General features: G+C 34.6%; 3 protein-coding genes across 4 annotated transcripts; 1 reads left to right on the top strand and 2 right to left on the bottom strand.

Annotated features, from left to right (window-relative positions):
• The first annotated feature begins 576 nt into the window (after window positions 1–576).
• LOC129885125 (inactive protein RESTRICTED TEV MOVEMENT 2-like) lies at window positions 577–2196 on the top strand. The gene is made up of 2 exons (XM_055959332.1): window positions 577–738; window positions 1435–2196. Exons 1-2 carry the CDS (start codon window positions 633–635, stop codon window positions 2055–2057), a joined length of 729 nt encoding a protein of 242 aa, XP_055815307.1. The 5' UTR covers window positions 577–632; the 3' UTR covers window positions 2058–2196.
• A 436-nt stretch (window positions 2197–2632) lies between these two features.
• LOC129885126 (double-stranded RNA-binding protein 1-like) lies at window positions 2633–6515 on the bottom strand. 2 transcript variants are annotated; one of them, XM_055959334.1, is made up of 7 exons: window positions 6239–6515; window positions 5346–5411; window positions 5033–5131; window positions 4416–4669; window positions 3711–3930; window positions 3411–3530; window positions 2633–3313 (listed from the first exon to the last, which is right to left on the bottom strand). In XM_055959334.1, the coding sequence occupies exons 1-7, from the start codon at window positions 6447–6449 to the stop codon at window positions 2928–2930; spliced, it is 1356 nt and encodes a 451-aa protein (XP_055815309.1). In that variant the 5' UTR covers window positions 6450–6515; the 3' UTR covers window positions 2633–2927. The 2 variants fall into 2 exon arrangements, with proteins under 2 accessions (XP_055815309.1, XP_055815308.1); XM_055959333.1 differs by having other exon boundaries at window positions 5346–5432.
• A 1103-nt stretch (window positions 6516–7618) lies between these two features.
• LOC129887634 (5-methyltetrahydropteroyltriglutamate--homocysteine methyltransferase-like) lies at window positions 7619–16191 on the bottom strand. The gene is made up of 12 exons (XM_055962802.1): window positions 16025–16191; window positions 12569–12922; window positions 12372–12459; window positions 11387–11514; window positions 10907–11298; window positions 10216–10379; window positions 9824–9904; window positions 9570–9736; window positions 9382–9487; window positions 9045–9295; window positions 8753–8954; window positions 7619–8244 (listed from the first exon to the last, which is right to left on the bottom strand). The coding sequence occupies exons 1-12, from the start codon at window positions 16174–16176 to the stop codon at window positions 7876–7878; spliced, it is 2454 nt and encodes an 817-aa protein (XP_055818777.1). The 5' UTR covers window positions 16177–16191; the 3' UTR covers window positions 7619–7875.
• Between the last annotated feature and the right edge of the window lie 4576 nt (window positions 16192–20767).

The raw sequence follows: 20767 nt of genomic DNA on the forward strand, positions 1-20767 counted from the left end.
AAAGGTATTTTCTACTTTCTTTTGTATTATAGAGGCGTTTGGATTGACTTATAAGCTGTTTTCAGTTTTTTTGAGTATTTGGCTGGCCAACTTAAAGTCATTTTATGCTTAAAATAAGCCTCAATAAATAGTTGGGTTTATTTGGATGAACTTATTTAAGTAGGTTATAAGTTGAAAACAACTTATAAGTCAAAAAAAAAGTTGGCCTGCACCTACTTTTTTTTTTTAACTTATAAGCAATTTTCAACTTATAAGTTGCTTAAAAATAAGTCAATCCAAATAGGCTAATAGTCTTTCTATATCCCAAATTATCAATTCTTAAAAATTTGAGCCTCCAAACTTTGTACCTAAACTTTCAGGTTTCCTATTTAGGAGTTCTTTTCATGTACAAGAAAACTGTGTAGCTTAAAGAAAAGGTTTGTAAACAAAGTAATGGAAATTAGTTAAGGAATATGTATCTTTTACGAAAACACAAAAAAGCATCTCAAGAAAGGGCTCTAATTAATTTTTCTAAGTGTGTGTATATATATATATATACAATACAAACTTAAATCATTACCATCAACAAGAAGAAATTATAGCCTTAAAGAAAAGATTACATATTAACAAAAGAAAGAAAAGAAAGACAGAATATGAATTCAAAGGGAGCTACACCAACTCAAGTATATGAAGATTTTGTGCTATCACCAAAGTTGGTTCAAGAAGAACACTTTGACACAATTCACCTTAATCTTCAAGGTGATTTTCTTTTAGTCATTCCTGTCATTGATTACCTGTTTACCTCCTCATCCGAGGGGCGGAGCTAATTGGCGGAAAATTACACAATTTATACATGGTTAAAAGTATTTTTAATATATATATAGTAGATGTTGAACCCTCTTCTGCTTGTTCGTGTGTTTACTTATTCATATTTTGAACCTTCTTAATGAAAATCCCGATTCCACCACTGCTCCCACCTGTGACGAATCTAGACTAGATGTAGATTAGGTAGAATCTATTGTGTGCACGTGTGAGAAAAAAATCGCACATATATAAAGAACAGAATCCATTTGACTCTAAATTCTGGATCAGCCTCCAAACAAAATGTTACATGATTTGCACTTGCTTTTTCTTGATGGGGAGTGAATCATAGACGGATCTAGGGTTTAAAAGACAGTGTGTGCACTCGAGATATTTGAGAAGTCATGTGTACGTTCACATCACACACGATTGTTGTTACTTTCTTTATAAATTTCACAAATAACCTTAGCTTAGAGATTATCTTCTTATTGTGTGGAACATATTGATTTCATATACGATTATTTTAAAGAAATGGACATTGAACCTAACTCATGGAATAAAGATTGTCCTAAACCGTATAAGGAGACAATAACTTAATCCCTCAACACGATATGGCATAACAATTACATACTAATTAACATCGAAAATGCACAGGTTTCAAGAAGGAACAGCTGACGGTTGTACTAACCAGCACAGGAATTCTGAAGATCAGCGGACAACGGCCAATTGGTACGAATAAATGGCAGAGATTTCAGAAGGAATTTCCTGTTGCAGAAAATTGTGACAGAAGCAAAATCAGCGCAAAGTTTGAAAACGGAATTCTTTATGTTAAACAGCCAAAACTTACAACAACTTCATCAGTGAAAAAGGATAAGGAATTGTCAGCTACATTAGCTGAGAATACCCCTGCAGCTAAAAGAAAGAAGACCACTTTACGAGACGAATTTAGTAAACAAGACAATGCTGATATTGATACACCTGCTAAAGAAGAACCAAAGAAAACTAGTCCTAAAACAAGTGAGCAAACAGAAGCTAAAAGTCTTGCAGAAAAAAAATTAACATCAGATGAAAGTAATTCAAGTAGTTCAAGTTCTTCTAGTTCCAGTGAATCGGATATTGAATCGACTGATGATGAGACAGATGATGATGAAGATACCGGAATTACGAGTTTTATGGCTGCAAACCTGAAGAAGCCAAGGAGAGTGATGAAAATGACTCTTGTTGGTCTGTTGATTCTTGGTATCAGCCTCTATGTTGCCAAGGAACGATCTCATTAAATTGAATTTCTAAACTGTACTTAATCAAATATGTTATGAATCATAAAACCATCATTTGAATAAATAATAAGTGCTAATGAAGTGAAATGATCTGCATTTCATGTGTGTTCACTAAAGTTCTGCATCATATGGACCCATTGTATATAGGCTGCACACGCCTCTGCTTGCACGGTCGAGCAGCAACCTAACATATTATTTACTGATCATCATTTTTCATTGAGATAATGGTCAAAAACATATATGAACTATAATTTTTTAACAAGTTTCACACCTCAACTATCACTTGTTCCCTTTCCCAACCTGAACTATCGCCATCTATGTATTAAAACACACTACAACTATCAGTTGTTCCAGTTTTCTACCTGACCGATGGTGATAGTTCAGGTAGAATAAGGAAAAATAGCTGATAGATGATAATATATAGATGGTGCTAGTTCAAGTAGGAAAAGGGAACAACTGATAGTTGAAATGTGAAACTCGTGAAAAAGTCTTTTTCATTGGATTTCTATTTCAAAATTATATTCAAGCATATTATGCAATGATCTACCAGTACGACTGTAGAAAGAATGGAGAACTTGGCATGAACACTTTGTTCATCTAATCCTGCAGAAAGCAGCAATCACAACTAAACAGAATAAAAGACAACATCAAAGGCGCGGGAAAAAAGAAAAAAAGAATACCATGATAAGTTTGGAATAGTACTATTTAACTTCCACAAACACTTTAATGTTTCAGAAAACGAAACACTTAATACAAGTACTTTAAATAGATGGTAGGTGTAATCATCCTTGATTCAGTTTAGCCTCTATGTTTAAGTCTTTAAGAGGATGATAAACGTAAGTAACATGCTTCTACTGTAATAGTACATAATTAGCGACACTTCTCATTGAGGAATTCCAAGCTCACAACAGCCCACTTATCTTCAGCAATAGGAAGTACAATAGTACCCGTGGGGAGGACCCCGTCTGGAATGGATTTGTAAACTCTGAACCTGTTGGAAAGGAGGTAACTTTTCGTTTCTGCAGTCCTCCTCGCACTAGAATTTGCATTCGAGACAGAAGAGGACTTGGATGGTGTCATTGCAGCTGATGATGGCATAGCTTTTCTAGGCAAATGGCACAATGGTTCCACTGAAGAAGGGGATTTCTCGTTTACACTGAGCTCTTGGACGCTAAGCGAAAGTGAAGATGCATTAACCTTTTCAGCACCTTTAGACTGTGGGGATGTATGTTTAGAGTAAACTATCTCCTCTTCATCTATCAAAGGCATGAATAATTAGTTGCATCAGAACCAGTAATAATAAGACAGTGACATTAGTCGGAATGAGTACATGGTGAAAACTATGAGACAGACCTCTGAATTTTCCTTGACCAATGGAAATTGACAGTGATTCCATAATAGGTTCAGTTTTGACAATTTCACCTTCTAAGCTCGACGAAACAGTGGAAGGATTACCAGCATATACGGATTTGCCTGAAATTGGAAAAGATGTCAAAATACCGTAGAAATGTCACTGTTAATTGATCTCAAGACAACTAGCTATTAGCCTGAACGAAGGTAAACTAGTTGGCCGAAGGGTATATATCCGTAACTTTCCCTTCCCTTAATGTTCAATTGGCACATGTACAAAGAAGGTAGAAGAAGAATACTTACATTTTATTAAATCTATATAAGCAACTTTGGCAGCATTTTCTTCTGCCTGTTTCTTGGACTTTGCGCCATCCCCGTGAAAGACTTCTCCTTCAATTTCCACACTTGAGAAGAATGTCAGATTGTGAGGCTCACCAAACCTGATTGTTTTATATTCAGGCAAGCAAATTTCTTCTTGTTGTGCCAGTTCTTGCAGGAAACTCTTGTAGCTGCTGGTATTACTCTGCGACGAAGATAATAAAATGAACAAAAGAGAGAGGTTATTTATTAGTAGTATAGAAGACATAAGAGTGGTGCATGAATGACATTATCATCTTTCAGTTTCCATGCCAATCGCCAAAAAGAAAAGGGATCTTCACACAAATTGCCAGACAGATTTACTGTTTACTTTTTCTAGCCGGTATACATAGATTATACACGATTATTCATGAATCATACATGTATTATACGTTCACCTGCTATTTTTAGTTTAATCAGTAGGTTGGATGGCTATTTAGGCTAATTCTATAAAATTCTTCTTCAACACACTAGAAGCAAACAAGATAGGTTGACTACTTAGCTAGAATTTAAGTTACATACACCAACAGTGTAAACATTTTTTAAAGTATTATAGTCGGTTAAATGTCATTTTTATTCAAGTTTTCAAGTAATGCTTGTCATAGACGGGTGCATAATAGGACATATACTCAAGCTAACAAGGGGCTATACCTTTTCTAAGGCAACGGTTATGAGTTTCATTAATGCAAACTGTGCAACAGATTCTTCTGCTTCCTCTGCAGTCTTGTATGCTCCGGGACTATTGAACAGTTCACCAGCCACTGTCACAGTTGCCTCGAAATAAAGATCTTGAGCTGAACTCATCCTTTTGTTGTGGTACACAGGTACACCAAGGTTTTTCCTTTTTGCATACATCTGTAGCTTTGTCTTGCACTGATAATGAGAATCTTCTGTAACAAAACAACCTAATTTAGACATTCAAGGAGAAGTATAATTACAAAGTATAGAAGATAAAGTTGTATAAAGTACTTCATGCACAACATGAGGGATAAATCTTTATAGGCGCAACACTACGTAGAGTATTAAAAGAATAAGGTTACACAAATGATAAAGCTATAATAGTGTCCACAAAATATTGAACTAGTGAAGCATATCAACTGCTTTCCGTAAGGCTTTACAACAGACGAAAAGAATTCCTCTTTAAAATAAAGGATTCTTAGATGAATAAGCAGAAAAAACAACAGTAATGACACCAAAATCTCAACAACAAGAAAATTGAAGTGTATTCATTTATCAAATGTAACAGCAAACCGTCTTAAGATCTTCACCTTGCTTGATCTCAGAAGTATTTAGATGATCCTGCAGACGTTGGCATGCTTCCTCGGTTTTCGTTAGTCCCTTATCTTCTATGGTGGGAAGTGAACCATCTAATAATAAGTAGAGAAAGATGTTACTTTAAAGAAAAAAAGAAATTACAAGTCAAGCGAGATTTTTTAGAACATAAAGAAAAAGTTTCAAAAACCAAAAACCATATGAAGGATTCATAGATGAATAAGCAGAAATCGCAATGGTAATGACACCAAAATCTCAAAAAATCTAAGTGTAATACAATGTACGGAAAGATCATCTTAAACTTTTCACCTTGCTTGATCTCACTAGTACTTTTATCCTGCAGACTTGCATCAATTTTTGTTAGTCCGCTATCTTCTGCAGTTGGAAGTGAACCACCTATTAATACGTAGAAAAACATGTTATTTACTTCAACAATTTGCTTAAGTACTTCTTTACAAAAAGTTTACTGTACAAATTCAAGTCACAATTTGCTCAAGTACTACTCATAACAGTAACGTGTCAGTAATCCCAGACAAGAAAGAAATGTGAGGAATTAAACACTAATGAGCCAATCATTTGTTCCATACATTAAGAATGCATCATCGTTTTCTTGAAACAATACAAGAAGGGGGAACAAGAGCATATCATTTCGATAAAATAAGCGAAAATGAAAATAAGACACCTTCTCCACACCCTTAATCTGAAACAAACTTCATATGCCTCATTCACGAACTAATAGGGGTTGATTATATGAATTCTTTGTGTCCATTCCTCTCTCCTAATAAATCCAATATTCAACATATTCATCTTAGTTGAATTAAAATGTACCACTTCTCCTTTATCTGGACTTTGGACCTACTATGTGAAAGAGTTAAACAAACTTCAAATGTGAAAAAGAGGGGAAAAGTAAAAAAAAAAGAACTAAAAGTGATTTGTCTACAACAAACTTGAAAAGAAAAAAAAACATATAGACCAGATTTTACTATTTGAGTTCACAAGTTGAAGAGAAAAAGTCTAAAAGCAAAGCTTCTATGTGAAACACTATGTTGCTCGAACTCTTCAAAAATGCCAACAGATGTGATACTGATGCGACAACATTTTTGTAGAGTCTGAGCAACATAGATCAAACATGTAGATAAGCATCAACATAATCAAAACAAACACTTCAAAACATGATTATTAAACATATTTCAAATATATACCACTAATAAAGTGAAGGAAAGCAAACTTAGCAGCTTCATTATGTGCTTCTTTTGATGATTTGCACAAAGGTGGAGAGTCAAAATTGATGTTATTGACAACAACAGAAGCTTTGAATTGTGGATTATGATCTGCTCCATCTCTCATACAACAATATTGTGGAAGTGCCCATTTCTTGTTTTGACACAATTCTTGAAGCTTTGACTTAAACATTTTTTTTCCTCTGCTTCTAAGTTCTTTTTTTTTGCTTTCAAAGTTCCATTTCTATATGTACACATAGAGATGTCTCCCCCCCACCCCCAAACACACACTATGGTTCATGCATTGAGTATTGAGAATCTTGAAACAACCCCCCCACCCCCCACCCCCACCCCCATAATTTTCTGCATGTTTTAGTACTATTACAAAGGAGAAACAAAAAAGTACTGTTGCAAAGCTGATATTGTGAATGTACCATTTGGTAACAATCTTCACTTTTAGCATGTGTTAATTTCTAGCTGAACTACTGATAAATTACTCATTGTAATATTAAAGTTGTAAAAAAAAAATTATGACATTAAAGTTATCAAAACAGATTATGACAAGTCATTTGCCATGTAGCGTGATTCGCCATTATGTGATTTCCACTGTGTTAAAAATTTATTACTGTGATTTTAAAGAAAAGACAATTAAATGAAAAAGGAAATAGAAAAACTATAGTAAAAAGAAATGGAATTTCATAATGGTGACAGGCTGACATGGTGATTAATATATCTATATAGTGATTAAATGTGTTAAGAAGGAACAAGATATGCCAAAAATTCATATTAAAAGAAATTATCTCAAAGGAACTACGACATTTTGAAATCCATATAGACTTTAACCCAATAAAGAACAAATGGAAGTAATGGATTAATGCAGGTTATATAGTTTGTTGAGATTATGGTTTAGTTATTCATTTAATCACTTCATAATTAGGGTGTTGGAAAATATTTTTTAGAAAAATAAATAAATTTTATATTTTATTATTTTGTTTTATAATCATAATGTCCGAATCAATTTGTGCCTACAAAATACCTGTCACTTCCCACCAGGCCACCACCAGCAAGTACCAAATAACTTCTTGCACTAAGGCTGGGACAAATAAGAATCACCTAGCGTTTTTGCCTCTTGAAATTTAAACTTGTGACCTCATGATTATCAACCCACATCATTGACAATTAGGTCACACTCTAAGTGTAATTTCTTATTTATTTTCTTGTGTTCAAAATTCGGTAGGCAAGGAAAAAATATTTCTATATAATTTAGACAAATACTATGAAAGGTGGGGATGAAGGGAGGGAGGTGGGGTAGTGGGAATGAGGGCTACAGGGGTGACTGTTTGAATGAAGATGAGATGTGTGGAAGGGTGGGAGGACACAATCAAAATGGAATATCAGTTGTGAAATTTGTTTTCCCTACTTCTACGGTTCTACGGGATAAATACAAGAAGCAATGATGAAAAAGGAGCCAACACAACAAACTCAGACAATTTGCCAGTAACTCAAGAGACCTACATATTATTTCTTGAAGAATAGTCTTCCTAATTTTTGCAAGAGTATAAACAGCCATGGCAATCTCAAACGGGACTTCACGTTGGATCGACTATGGTAATTCAAGCTCATTTCGTGCAGGCCAACTGGTCGCGGAGGAGCTTAGCAGCTGCTACCATGTTGCTGAGTGCAGGCTTAACTTCAGTATACTTGCGCGTCTTGAGGCCACAGTCGGGGTTGACCCAAAGGATGTTGGTATCAAGGACTGCAAGCATCTTGCTGATTCTGTCAGCGATTTCTTCGGTGGATGGAATCCTTGGTGAATGGATGTCGTATACTCCAGGGCCAATGCCAGCACCATACTTCACTCCCTCGCGGAACACAGAAAGAAGCTTCTCGTCAGACCTGGAGTTCTCGATGGTGATCACATCAGCATCCATGTCGATAATTGAATGGATGATGTCGTTGAAGTTTGAATAGCACATGTGGGTGTGAATCTGTCACAACAAATGGCAAAGATCATTAGAACAATGTAGAAAGAAGAAAAATGCTACCTTTAGTATAACCAAGAAATCCTTGAGAGCCAGCTGACACACGATTTGAAACACAATGGAAAATGACTCGCCCCTCTACCCTTCTCCGCTTAAATCCAGACTTCCGTCCACGACAAGGTTTGAACTAGTGAAGTGCGCGTGTAACCCAGACTACTGAACCAGGGCACCGGGGGCAAAGAAAATAACTTCCCCCAATAACACAAAATGCCCCTCAATTCTACCCGACTCTTAGTTTTACTGGACAACTATTAGGATTTAGGAACAAAGCACCAATTCCACACATAGAAGTTGCTTATGAATCTTTCGATCCCATTGTTGCGAATATTGTTGGACATCGGACATGTTGGGAAACATTAGGAAGGAACTTTTGGAGGAGTATATACGAACGATAGGCTTCGACACATAGTTGTATTCATTTGATATGGAGAATAAAACAAGAATAAATACAGACCTGGGTAGTGTCTTGAACACCACAGTTGGTAATCCTGAATGAATGTACAGCCCAGTTCAAGTAGAAAGCTTCATCAGATTTTCTTAGAGGCAAACCCTCTCTTAAAGCAGCTTCATCAATCTGAATGACATTAATGCCAGCCTTCTCAAGATCTTCAACCTCATCCTTAATAGCCAAAGCTATTTGGTAGCAAGTCTCAAATCTAAAAAAAGCAACAACAAATCAGTTATAAATTAGATCTGTGCGGGAGAAAGAAAGATATGATACTGTGTTGAAGCTAAGAAGTTCGAACCTCGGCTGGTCATCTCTAACAAAAGACCAGTTTAAAATGGTAACAGGTCCTGTAAGCATTCCCTTCATTGGGCGCTTGCTCATGCTCTGTGCCTGTGAAGACCAGAAGACAGTCATTGGTTTTGGGCGACTGACATCACCGTAGATTATTGGTGGCTTAACACAGCGAGATCCATAAGATTGAACCCATCCATTGGCTGTAAAAGCAAAACCAGATAATTGCTCCCCAAAATACTCGACCATATCGTTTCTCTGCATTTTAATGATATGAAATGTTAGGGTTCTCAGCTTCTTCAGCATAGCCTTACAGACAATTAAACATGACTGATGTATCTCACCTCTGGCTCTCCATGCACAAGAACATCAATGTCTAGCTCTTCCTGGAGCTTGACTACTTTGCTGATTTCCTCTGTAATATATTTGGCATAATCTTCCTCCGAGATCCTTCAATAGTCGGAGGGAAAGAAATTAATATTCAGACATAAACCACAACATGCAGGAATAACTGCAGAAGTAGATAGTTAACTTGTTAGCCTTGTATTCTCGGCGAACTTTTCTTAGCTCCAATGTCTGAGGGAAAGAACCGATCGTAGTGGTTGGAAGAGCAGGAAGATTCAGCTTCTTCTGTTGAGCTTCCAACCTTGTACTGACAGTTGTGGCTCTGCGATGATCAGAGCCCTTCAAAGCAGCAGCCTGAACATGAAAGGCGGATTATAAGTTAATAATTCAAAAGAACTAAAACTATAATAAGATGGATATAAAACACCTAAATATACTTACAGCCTTCTGCACAGCCCCGTTGGTCACTCTGGGAGAGGATTTTCTGGATGTGCGAGCTGCAGCATTAGCAGAGAAGAATGCCTACAGACAGAAACAGTAGCAGCAAAAGGCAATATTAACCAAGTTTTGAATAATGATATGAAGCTTAATTGTCGCTAAAGACATATATTGAGGTCCACAGTTATAATGTTCAATAGATCCATTAAATATCATAAACACTAGAAATTTAAGTTCTGCAATACAGCATGGGTAAACTTCATCGAAAATGACCAGTATTACGATTTAAAGATTCGTCACTATTTAAATCTCACATGTTCTAGATTTATATTAGCCTAATCCATTATGATGATTCATTTTCCATGTAGATGATTAATAAAAATATGTCAAGATACCTCGTCTTTTTGTCCAGCCAATGCCTTTGCCAACGCATTGACTTCAATCAATTTTTGTGCAGCAAATGCAAGCCATGACTTAATTTCTTCATCCAACTTAGTTTCATTCACTAAATCAACTGCAGTGTGGAGAAGAGAGCAGGAGGTGGAGACCACAAGCTTGTCTGAAGAAAAGAAATGCCCAATAGTGTCACTCATATAGTTCTGATCATGCACAGACCTATATTGTTTTCACTTACTGAAAAATTATATAGCTGCAAAGATTTCACCAATTTTATTATATTCCTTCACTTTTGGAAAAAGCTGAGAGAAAACAGAGGACTCACTTTACTGGTACATGTCTAAATATCACAATTCACATGCATACTAAAAGTTGCTAGAAAATTCAGAAAGATTAAATGAAGTGCTTAAAACAATATGCTGATAATAGGGAGTAAAGTGTTCGCCCGGGAGACCAACAAAGGATAATGGAATAACCAAATCGCTGGAATACCTCAAATTTTAAAACAGACCGAACGGTGTCTACACATCACAGGGTAAAGAATGCAGCAGATTTTTCTATGCTGTTAAATTCCCAAATGAAAAGCTAGAGAATAGAAAGGAAATTATAATAAAATTTAGGCTTCTTGAGAATATATGCGGACTCAGATTTTGCTATTCAAACTAATAAAGTGCAGTAACAACCAATTACCTTTTCCGACTAGGTTCTCAAGAGCTTGCAAGGTGCTGAGAGAAGAAGCAAGATCATTAGCCCAAATATTCCTCCCATCAACTACTCCGGCAAAGAGATACTTTTCTGAAGGAAAACCACTCTTGATCAAATTAAGATTCTTCGATCCACGAACTAGATCAAACCCCAGTGCAGTAACACATTTTAAAGCAGTCACTGTTTTGAAAGCTTCAGCAGGAACATCAGCAAAGTATGTCTCGATGAGGACATTTAAGCCAGAAAGCGATGACTCTAATTCTGAGTAGGCATGAGAAAATGCTTGCAATTGATGAGGATCGAGATCCTTAACAAGAGTAGGCTCATCAAACTGAATCCAACTAGCACCAGCTGCCTTCAGTTCAGCAATCACTTCCCTAAATGAGCAAAAAGATACAAGGCAGTTCCGGTGAACATTTTAGATAAAAATAAAGGACTGAAATACAAAAATTGATCTGCTCTTACTTGTAAACTGGAAGAATCTTGTCAATCAGTGAGAGGAGAGGAAATGACTTTTCAACACCTTTTGCTGCTTTTGATAACAAGAGGAAGGAAACTGGGCCTACGAGGACAGGGACTGTGTCAATGCCTAGCTGCAAAAACAAAAGGTTTAACAATATCAGAACACCAAAGCATTCTAAAAGATTCAGTTAATACAGCTGACATGTGGCTACCATTTATGTTTGCAGGCCGCAGCAGTCAGGGATATGTGCCATGCATGAATGTTAGTTCAGCTTCATAACAAACTCTAGTAGGAGAGGCACATAGAACAGAAACTCACAAGAAAAAAAGATTCAATTAAATCAACTTTTAAATCTAAATGAAACAAAAACCCACACATGTTGCATGTGACATTGAGAGTGACAACCAGAATCAATCCCTATAGCAAAAACAACATACCCAGTGCATTCCCACAAGTGAGGTCTGGGGAGGATAGGATGTACGCAAACCTTACCCATATCTTTGTGAGGTAGAGAGATTTCCGATAAACCCTCGGCTCAAAAGAAATGTTTCCAAACAAAATTGTAAGAATAATATGACAACAAAATAGCAAGATACAAAGCTAACCACATTGGGATGGCTTCCAAAAAGACAATAAAATAAGAGCTACAAAATTTGTACAAGATGGCCACAAATTCATGCAATTCTACTCGGATACAGATAATACAAAACGACAATCAGACCTCTAAGCAGAGTTGACCCTGTCCAATATAATATCCTTAACTTACGCATCACAATCTTTTTTATTTTCCTATTTTAATATGTAAATAATCCTGAAGCTTGGAGATGTCACAACTCGCAACACCCATAAAGTGACTTCAAAGAATCAACGCAATGACACATTTGATGCATGTGAGACTAAGAGTCGCTTATACAATATCTTCTACCATTTAAATTTCATATACCTCTGCACTAAGAAGGAAAAAAATAGTATGAGTCATAAACTTACAGATTTAGCCTCCTTGTATTCACTAACTGCCTTGTGAGATGCATAGGAGAACTTAACATCGGGGCCTAATTCAGGAACAATGTAGTGGCTGCATCCAAGAACAAATATCTCATATAAACAGTCCATCACACAGTAGGATTCAACAGATCTCAAAGCTCACCAAGTAGATGAACATTTAAAGGAAATGTCTCACTTACTAGTTGGTGTCAAACCATTTTGTCATTTCCATGGCAGGTACTGAGGCGTTACCTCTAGCCATTGGGAAGTAGACATCAAAACCTATTTCACCACCATTCCAACCATATCTTGGTGGAACTGCACCTAGCATAACAGTTGTGTCCAAGACTTGGTCATAATACGAGAAGGTGTTGCTTGGAATATATTTAATGCCAGCATCAGCCATCTGCTTCCAAATGGATGACCTAAGATCAGCTGCCACTTTCTCCAAATCATTAGAATTGCTCTTCCCATCCCAAAAAGATTCCAAAGCAAACTTAAGCTCTCTCTTTGGCCCCATACGAGGATATCCAACAACGTGAGATGCCATTGTTCTGTTTTATCCATTAAAATAAAAAAATACCACAAATTAAATTTGGACAATTCAACAGCCTCTAAAGTGTATATGTCCATCTGTATTTTTATGCAAAGGATCGCATAACAATCATTCCAGATCTTTAGAATGAATGATTAGCAACATGAAAGGAATGATTCTGCACAAAATTGCATGAAAAAGAGTTTCAAAAAAGAAATGAGCAAGAAACGCCAAAGCAGCTACTAAATTTAGGAGATAAGTAATACCCATATGATCAATCGTTTCCTTCGTAAATTCGCAAGAAATTGAGATGTAATGCAGAATTGACACACTGATCAGACTAACACTGTAATAAATATGAACTCCAATAATCCATGAAAACCAATCAAGAGTCAGAAAGCAGAATAAACCTTCAAAGACATTAGACATTATCCAAATACAACCACACACCTCAAGAAACAACATTCACCAAAATAATGAGATAAAGTCTATATTAGAGACTCACCCTGCAACTCATAACATATACATCAACTGATAAAATAAGTTAAATTGTGCAAACAGTTTCATTTTAACGCCTAACTTGCTAGAGAGGAGATTCTTCTTCTTATTTATATTGGATGTATAGAAACTTAGGAGATACTTTGAACTATTTATATTGGGTATACATAGGGTGGTGCTACTAACAGCTTTTCTGGACAGTCTTTACCTATTGTATTGTATTGTTACAACAATTGGTATACCCAGTGAAATCCCACAAAGTGGGGTCTGGGAAGGGCAGGCACACCTTACCCTACCTCATGGAGGGGGAGAGGTTGTTTCCGAAAGACTAACATCCAAAATGCTAACTTTAAAATACTGAAACACTAACATACTTCAAATAAATCAGTTTAGGAACACAGATTATTATTATTATGAATATTAACATTAATAACCAAAATCAAGAAATGAGCAGAAACAAACACATGAGTAAATTGATAGTGTACTAATAAGCAAAAAGCTTAAAGACCCACAATTCAAAATGCAAACTTTGTACTACTGAAACACAACACACTTCAAATAAATCACAGTAACAATAATTATTATGAATATTAACATTAATAAGAAAAACCAAGAAATTAGCAGAAACAAACACATGATAAATTGATAGTGTACTTAAGCAAAAAGCTTAAACACCCACAATTCAAAATGCAAACTTTGAACTACTGAAACACAACACACTTCAAATAAATCACAGTAACACTGATTATTATGATTATTAACATTAATAAGAAAAACCAAGAAATGAGCAGAAACAAACACATGATAAATTGATAGTGTACTAATAAGCAAAAAGCTTAAACACACACAATTCAAAATGCAAACTTTGTACTACTGAAACACAACACACTTCAAATAAATCACAGTAACACTGATTATTATGAATATTAACATTAATAAGAAAAACTAAGAAATGAGCAGAAACAAACACATGATAAATTGATAGTGTACTAATAAGCAAAAAACTTAAACACCCACAATTCAAAATGCAAACTTTGAACTACTGAAACACAACACACTCATACATGCAAACGAAGGGGAACTAAAGCTTGGCAGGCTAGGACCTCAACTTCTGAAGCAGCTACTGCAGCAGCAATGCTGCACCACAGCTGCAACTCCAACTTCAAGAATGTATTGAATGTATTGATCTCCAACCCACCAGCAACAAACATCAGCCAACCCCTGCTTCACCAAGATGCAGCACACACTGAACAATTACAAGCCAATAGTACTTGGTACAGTAGCTGGAAGGTTTGTTTTGTATGTTGTTTTGGTTTGGTGTATCTGTGCAGGTGTCCCAAGATACCTTCAAAGGAGCTATTCAATTCTCCTTTGGAGGCAACAAGAAGATGCCTACAGGTTTGCAACAACCCCCACAACTATCACACTTGTTTGGTTCTTTGTTTGCTTGTTTGTGCAGGTAAACAAAATCACAGACAAAGGGACATAACAGCCACAATTGCAAGGGCCTCACCTACTCTCATCAACTCTCCATGCACACCTGCTGTAGTCCTTCAACACCTGCAGCAGCCCCCTTTCATCCAAGTCCTTTGGAACTCCTTGAATGGTTTCAGTGAGGAGAAGACAAGAAGACAAACACATCAGCCCTCCACCCAGGCCAACTTCTTTCCTGAAATACCTGCAGCACCAATTCTGCACCATAAAACTCCTGCAGCTCTTTGTTCTGTTACTTGTTATTTGCAGGCACATAATACTCTCTCAAAGGAGCTGAGCATTATGTATTTGGAAACTACAAGAAGCTGCATACAGACATACATGCAGGAGTCTTATCTATTCCTTTCAGCAACCCTTGCAGCCAAGACTATTGGACCTGCTGTATATCTGTGGGTATGCAGGTACAGGAGTACCCCTGATCACCATCGACAGCATTGGAACCATCCAAAGTGCAAGGCACCCATTCCAATCAGCTGCTCAAGTCATGGCTACAGCACATACAATTTGCATTGTACACTTACTCTATCCTTCAGCCTCATTAACAACAACTCCAAGGCTGCTGGCTACTATGGCTCCATCTACTTTCTATCCTTCCATCATCCTTAACTGCTTCCTGCTATGGATGTTGCTGCATAACTTCTTTGGACTTACTTGGTATGACAAGACTAAAAAGGGCAAAGATGAAAAGAATTTTTCCATCCCATGCGAGATAGAAGTTTCATATACTTGTTCTTCATCAATGTAGCTATGTCGGGTACGTAGCATAGTTGAATAGGACTAGTGTAGGTTACTTTCCTGTTTTCTCATGGAAGGGGAGAGTCTCCTCATTTATGCTTTCTTAGTCGATTTGTATCGGAGGAGTCCTCTCATAGATTTATTGCTTTCTAGTTATAGTTAGTCCATTTTTTTGTATTGGGGATGAGTTAGCCGAGCTTAATAGGTTAGCCGACTTAGGAGTGATGCTCAAACCCTGACTGTGCACGACAGGCACGAGGTCTGTTCCCATAAAAAAAAAAAAGAAACACAACACACTTCAAATAAATCACATTAACACTGATTACTATGGGCATTATATTACTAATAATTGCTATAACAAAACAAAAAAAAAAAGAAATGGGCAAAAACAAACCTGAACCGAAAGTTGAAACGCAAGAATTGGGTGCCACGTGGTGGTGTGAAGACAGAAATTGATGAACCAAATGATAGAAAAGTTGATGAAGAAGGTGTAGGTAAAACTAGTCTCATATATATTGAACTCGATTTCTTAGCAGTAGCTAACATGTCCACTTTTCAGATATTTTTCTTCATATATATTTTGTGACCTACCACTGCTACTGTTTCTTGAAATTTTGCTTATTTTTTTATTGGACCCTCTAGTTTTTGTTTTTCAGCATTTAGCACCAAATATTTATTATAAATAGTATTTTGGAACCAACACATATGTATTACACTTGCGGGGAATTTTAGTAGCTTATCGTTCAGAGAAATATTCAAAAATAGCAAAGACTTGAAACATAATTAGGTTCATTAGCTATAGTTTGTCTAATTACGTTTTATAGGTATAGTTTCAGTTGCTATGACAATTTTCGTTTGTATATCTCGCTATATTATACAAATTGAGTGTTTCCATTTGTATATCTCATTGAATTGGGCTTCCAAAAAAATTGTATATACAAATACAATTTTGCTTTAGAGATTTGTATATGAGCCCCTAAATTCACTTTGTATACAAATAAAATCTTTAGAGATTTGTATATGAGCCTCGAAATATACGAATACAAAAGAAAATACAAATTTGTTTTAGAGATTTGTATATGAGCCCCTAAATTCGCTTCCAAATTTATATATGAGCCCCAAATTTGTATAATAGCAAATTTCATTAAACTATAGCCGCAACTCCTAATTATGTAAAACTATAACTATATTAAATAATATACTAATAATGTTTCCTAATTCGCCTAATTTTTCCAATCATTTAAGCTTCAAGACTTCTTAATAAAATGTTGGGCTTGTTGACCCGATCAAAATGTAAAGGAACTTGAGAGTCCATTAAGACCCATGAAAGTAAAAGGGAAAGGATTAGAGAAGGAATACATCCACAATAGTCCCAGAGTAAACAACAATGTTGTTACACAAACAAATTACTTTGGCCAAGGATCTTTCGGAAATCGACTTTCCACCTTCATGAGATAGTGATAAAATTTGTGTACACTTTATTTGTTTTAAATTCTATTTAATGAAATTTCACTGAATATATTGTTATTGTAGTATTATATAATACACATAACATTATAGATTTAGCTAGAAGGAAATTAAAATGGAAAAGCAAACAGACTTAAGGACAAGTTAAAGTTCAAAACAAAGAAGAGGAAAACCTAATTTCAAACCAAATATTCAGACAAGGAAAAACTCTTTTGATACTCAATCAGTTCTAGTTTTGCAAACTATACTACCTTCAAAAGAGTAATTAAATTTACAGCAAATAACACAAATTTCACTAATTTCAAATTTAAATATGTATTTTTCGTGAGTTTTTGAAATTATCATTCGTGTCAAATTTTGGTTCCTAGATACATGTATCTGGCGCATTCAGAATCATATATTTCGAATATATAGGGTTAAAATTAAGTGTAATTTATTCCAAATATAGTGTATCCAAGTAGATTTGCATGTCTCTGACTCTCTTGCTCGACCCTCTCCCTCTCTCGCTCGCCTTTTTCCTATGTATCTATATTTCACAATCTATTCGGTCAGATACATGTACCTAGTGTGTTTCGTATATATCTGGGATACACGAACTATCTCGCTCGCCTTCCTTCTATCTCGCTTGATTCTCTCCTCTCTTGTTCGCCTCTCCCCTATGTATATGTATTTCAGAGTATCACGATAACAAAAATATATATATTTAGATGTATTTGACTTAAAATTCTATATGAAATTATTAATTAATGAAATAACATGTAATTATTTCAAATTTTATAAAGAATTAATAAATACGATAGAAATATTTGTGTAATTAAATTATTTTTCCTTAAATTTAAGCAAATTCTCACATACTCAAATGGCATTTTACGATGATCATCAGCCCAAATGACTGAAAATAGGTAGATCCAAAACAAGACATTGACCATTACTGTCTAGTGTCCCACCACTTCTCGAATTTTCCCATTTGCACGTGTTGACAACTTAGCCTGTTTGAAAATGATGAAAGAAAGTAGAGGAGTGGAAAATAATTGAAAGTGTTTTCTTCACAAACCAACGTCGATTGGACGTCAAAAAAATATAATCATTTTTTTAAAATAAATTATTGTAAAAAAATTTAATTTGATTCTTTCATTAGAGAGAGAGTTAGTATGGGTATCACTCACAACGAATTAGGATCATCACAACAATTAAATTAAATCATGTTCTAATTGAAGTGTTTCAGTTAGACACTCAAATTTTGAAGAAAAATTTTATGGTATTTTCATTTGCCTATTAGATAAATATAATTAATTTTATAAATATGTCATCTCATTTAGTTATATCAACTTCAAGTAAAATCTTTCTGGAGTGTTACGGATTATTGAAGCAAATGTATATAATTAAAGAAAATAATATATTATATATAGTTAACTTAGTTATTTAATTGATGAATAAGAACACATAAAAAAGTTAAATTTTGAATTAAAAGTATGTAATTAAAATATTTTATTAAAAATTAAAATATTCAATTACAAATAAAATTAGTTTGAATGTCGAAATGAAATATTTTAATAAATTAATAAATTGACCTTGTGTTGAGGAAAAAATATAGTAGTTAATGGAACTATTACTATTGGCCAGCCGCCATTGCCACTATCCGCTTGAGGTCTCTATCACTTCCTTTTTTATTTTTTATTTTTCTCTTTTACCTTTTGATAGCGTTCAAGATATATACAACAATAAAATCCAGTAAAATTTCACAACGTGAGGTTCAAGATATATAAAGCAATATTTAATTTAGTAGGTGTTTGATTATGAAATTTAAGGGCCTCAATTTTAAATTTTAATTTAAAAAATTAGTATTTATTTATGAAATATGTATATAAATTTCAATTTCAATTCTTAATTATAATTTCAAATTCCAAATTTTACAAAAATAGATTTTCAAAATTTTAAATTGTAAAATTTAATTCATAAATTAAATTCTATATATAAAAAGGACTCATTAATTTAAATTTTGTAAAAAGAAATTCATGTTCGACGTGAATAATTTTTTCACACCATCTCAAAGGATCATGTTAAAGAACAATTTGTTACTATTATTGTTGATTCTTTGGATCAGTGAATCTTTGTATAATTATGTGTATTTAAAAAAATTATACTAGTATGTTATCGTAAATATTTATTTATAAAAAAACAAAAAAATATGTGATTTATTAATGTGGTATCTTAGGATATTCAATACCTTATTTATGAATTATAATTTGCTTATTTGGTTCTATTTATAAGAATTGGAAAATTTTTGATAGTTTTCACAAATTATGAATTTACATGTTTATGAAAAAAATACAACATAAGAAATCAAAATTGCATGTCCAAATAAAATTTAATTTCAAATCACTTTGCTTTTAAATTACTAATTTGAAATCATGTCTAAACGGGTTTCAATACTCTCTCTCCGTCTCATATTAATTGTCAACATTATTAAAAATGCTTATTAATTTACAAAATCAAGATAATATGAATTAACATATTTTTGTCTTTGAAATTAATTATTTTTTAATGTAAAAAATATTGATTATGTTGAATTGAATTAAGAATTATTTAGTAAAAAATACTTTTTATTTATTTTAAAAAACATGTAAAAAGAAATGTGAAAATGGAGAGAGAGAAAATACTCAACATGAAGATCGAGAGTTGTTCAATGATCAAAGGAGAAGGTTTACCGCACTCATAGCGGTAGAATCAGAATTCTTTTTAAAGAGTTCAAAATATGAAAAAGTATACATAAAAAATAAATAAATTAATATCTATCATATATATAAAAAAATAATTTTAAATATATAAATAATATAATTTTGCTTGAACAAATTTAAATGAACCTCCCCGACCATACTTTGTCTTAGCACTGCTCAATCATTAAGATGAATACCACAAAAACCTAAGTTCCTAAGTAGTGAAATTAACACTTAGGTTTAAATGGATTGAAAAATAAGAAACCACCCCTTCCCATCTTAAAAGAATATTGGAAAGTTATATATTAAAATTAATTATATTTGCTACCAATATATATCAAAGTATATATATTATTTTGTATCAAACTATATTTTATGTATATCATACAATGATCAAGCGTAATGATCCCCCTATACAAGAATAAGGGGGATATCCAGAGCTGCGGCAACTATAGAGGTATCAAGCTTCTAAGCCATACTATGAAAGTGTGGGAAAGAGTGATGGAGATGAGGGTGAGGAGAGGAGTGTCTATTTCAGAGAACCAATTCGAATTTATGTCGGGACGCTCAACTACAGAAGCCATCCATCTTATGAGGAGACTGGTGGAGCAGTATAGGGAGAGGAAGAGGAACTTGCATATGGTATTCATTGACCTAGAAAAGGCTTACGATAAAGTTCCACGAGAGATACGGTGGAGATGTCTAGAGATTCTAAAGATGTACCGATGGTGTACATTAGGGTGATTAAGGACATGTATGAGGGTGCCAAAAACAGGGTAAGGATTGTAGGAGTGGACTCAGAGCACTTCCTAGTTGTGATGGGGTTGCATCAAGGATCAGCTCTCAGTCCATTTTTATTTGCCTTGGTGATGGATGGATTGACACAACAAATTCAAGGTGAGGTGCCATGGTGTATGATTTTCGCTGATGACATAGTTCTGATCGATGAGACT

Source organism: Solanum dulcamara, chromosome 4 (assembly GCF_947179165.1).
Source record: "Solanum dulcamara chromosome 4, daSolDulc1.2, whole genome shotgun sequence".
In the NCBI taxonomy this organism is placed as follows: domain Eukaryota; kingdom Viridiplantae; phylum Streptophyta; class Magnoliopsida; order Solanales; family Solanaceae; genus Solanum; species Solanum dulcamara.

Excerpts from the sequence above, each read along its gene's own strand:
- LOC129885125 (XM_055959332.1), top strand. The coding sequence starts at position 633 with ATGAATTCAAAGGGAGCTACACCAACTCAAGTATATGAAGATTTTGTG. Across the intron at positions 739-1,434 it reads AATTCACCTTAATCTTCAAG|GTTTCAAGAAGGAACAGCTG; the intron begins GTGATTTTCTTT and ends GAAAATGCACAG.
- LOC129885126 (XM_055959333.1), bottom strand. The coding sequence starts at position 6,449 with ATGTTTAAGTCAAAGCTTCAAGAATTGTGTCAAAACAAGAAATGGGCA. Across the intron at positions 5,132-5,345 it reads TACTAGTGAGATCAAGCAAG|ATGGTTCACTTCCCACCATA; the intron begins GTGAAAAGTTTA and ends ACTTATTATTAG. Across the intron at positions 3,531-3,710 it reads TTATATAGATTTAATAAAAT|GCAAATCCGTATATGCTGGT; the intron begins GTAAGTATTCTT and ends TTCCAATTTCAG.
- LOC129887634 (XM_055962802.1), bottom strand. The coding sequence starts at position 16,176 with ATGTTAGCTACTGCTAAGAAATCGAGTTCAATATATATGAGACTAGTT. Across the intron at positions 11,515-12,371 it reads AATACAAGGAGGCTAAATCT|CTAGGCATTGACACAGTCCC; the intron begins GTAAGTTTATGA and ends TTGTTTTTGCAG. Across the intron at positions 9,905-10,215 it reads TGGCTGGACAAAAAGACGAG|GCATTCTTCTCTGCTAATGC; the intron begins GTATCTTGACAT and ends TTCTGTCTGTAG.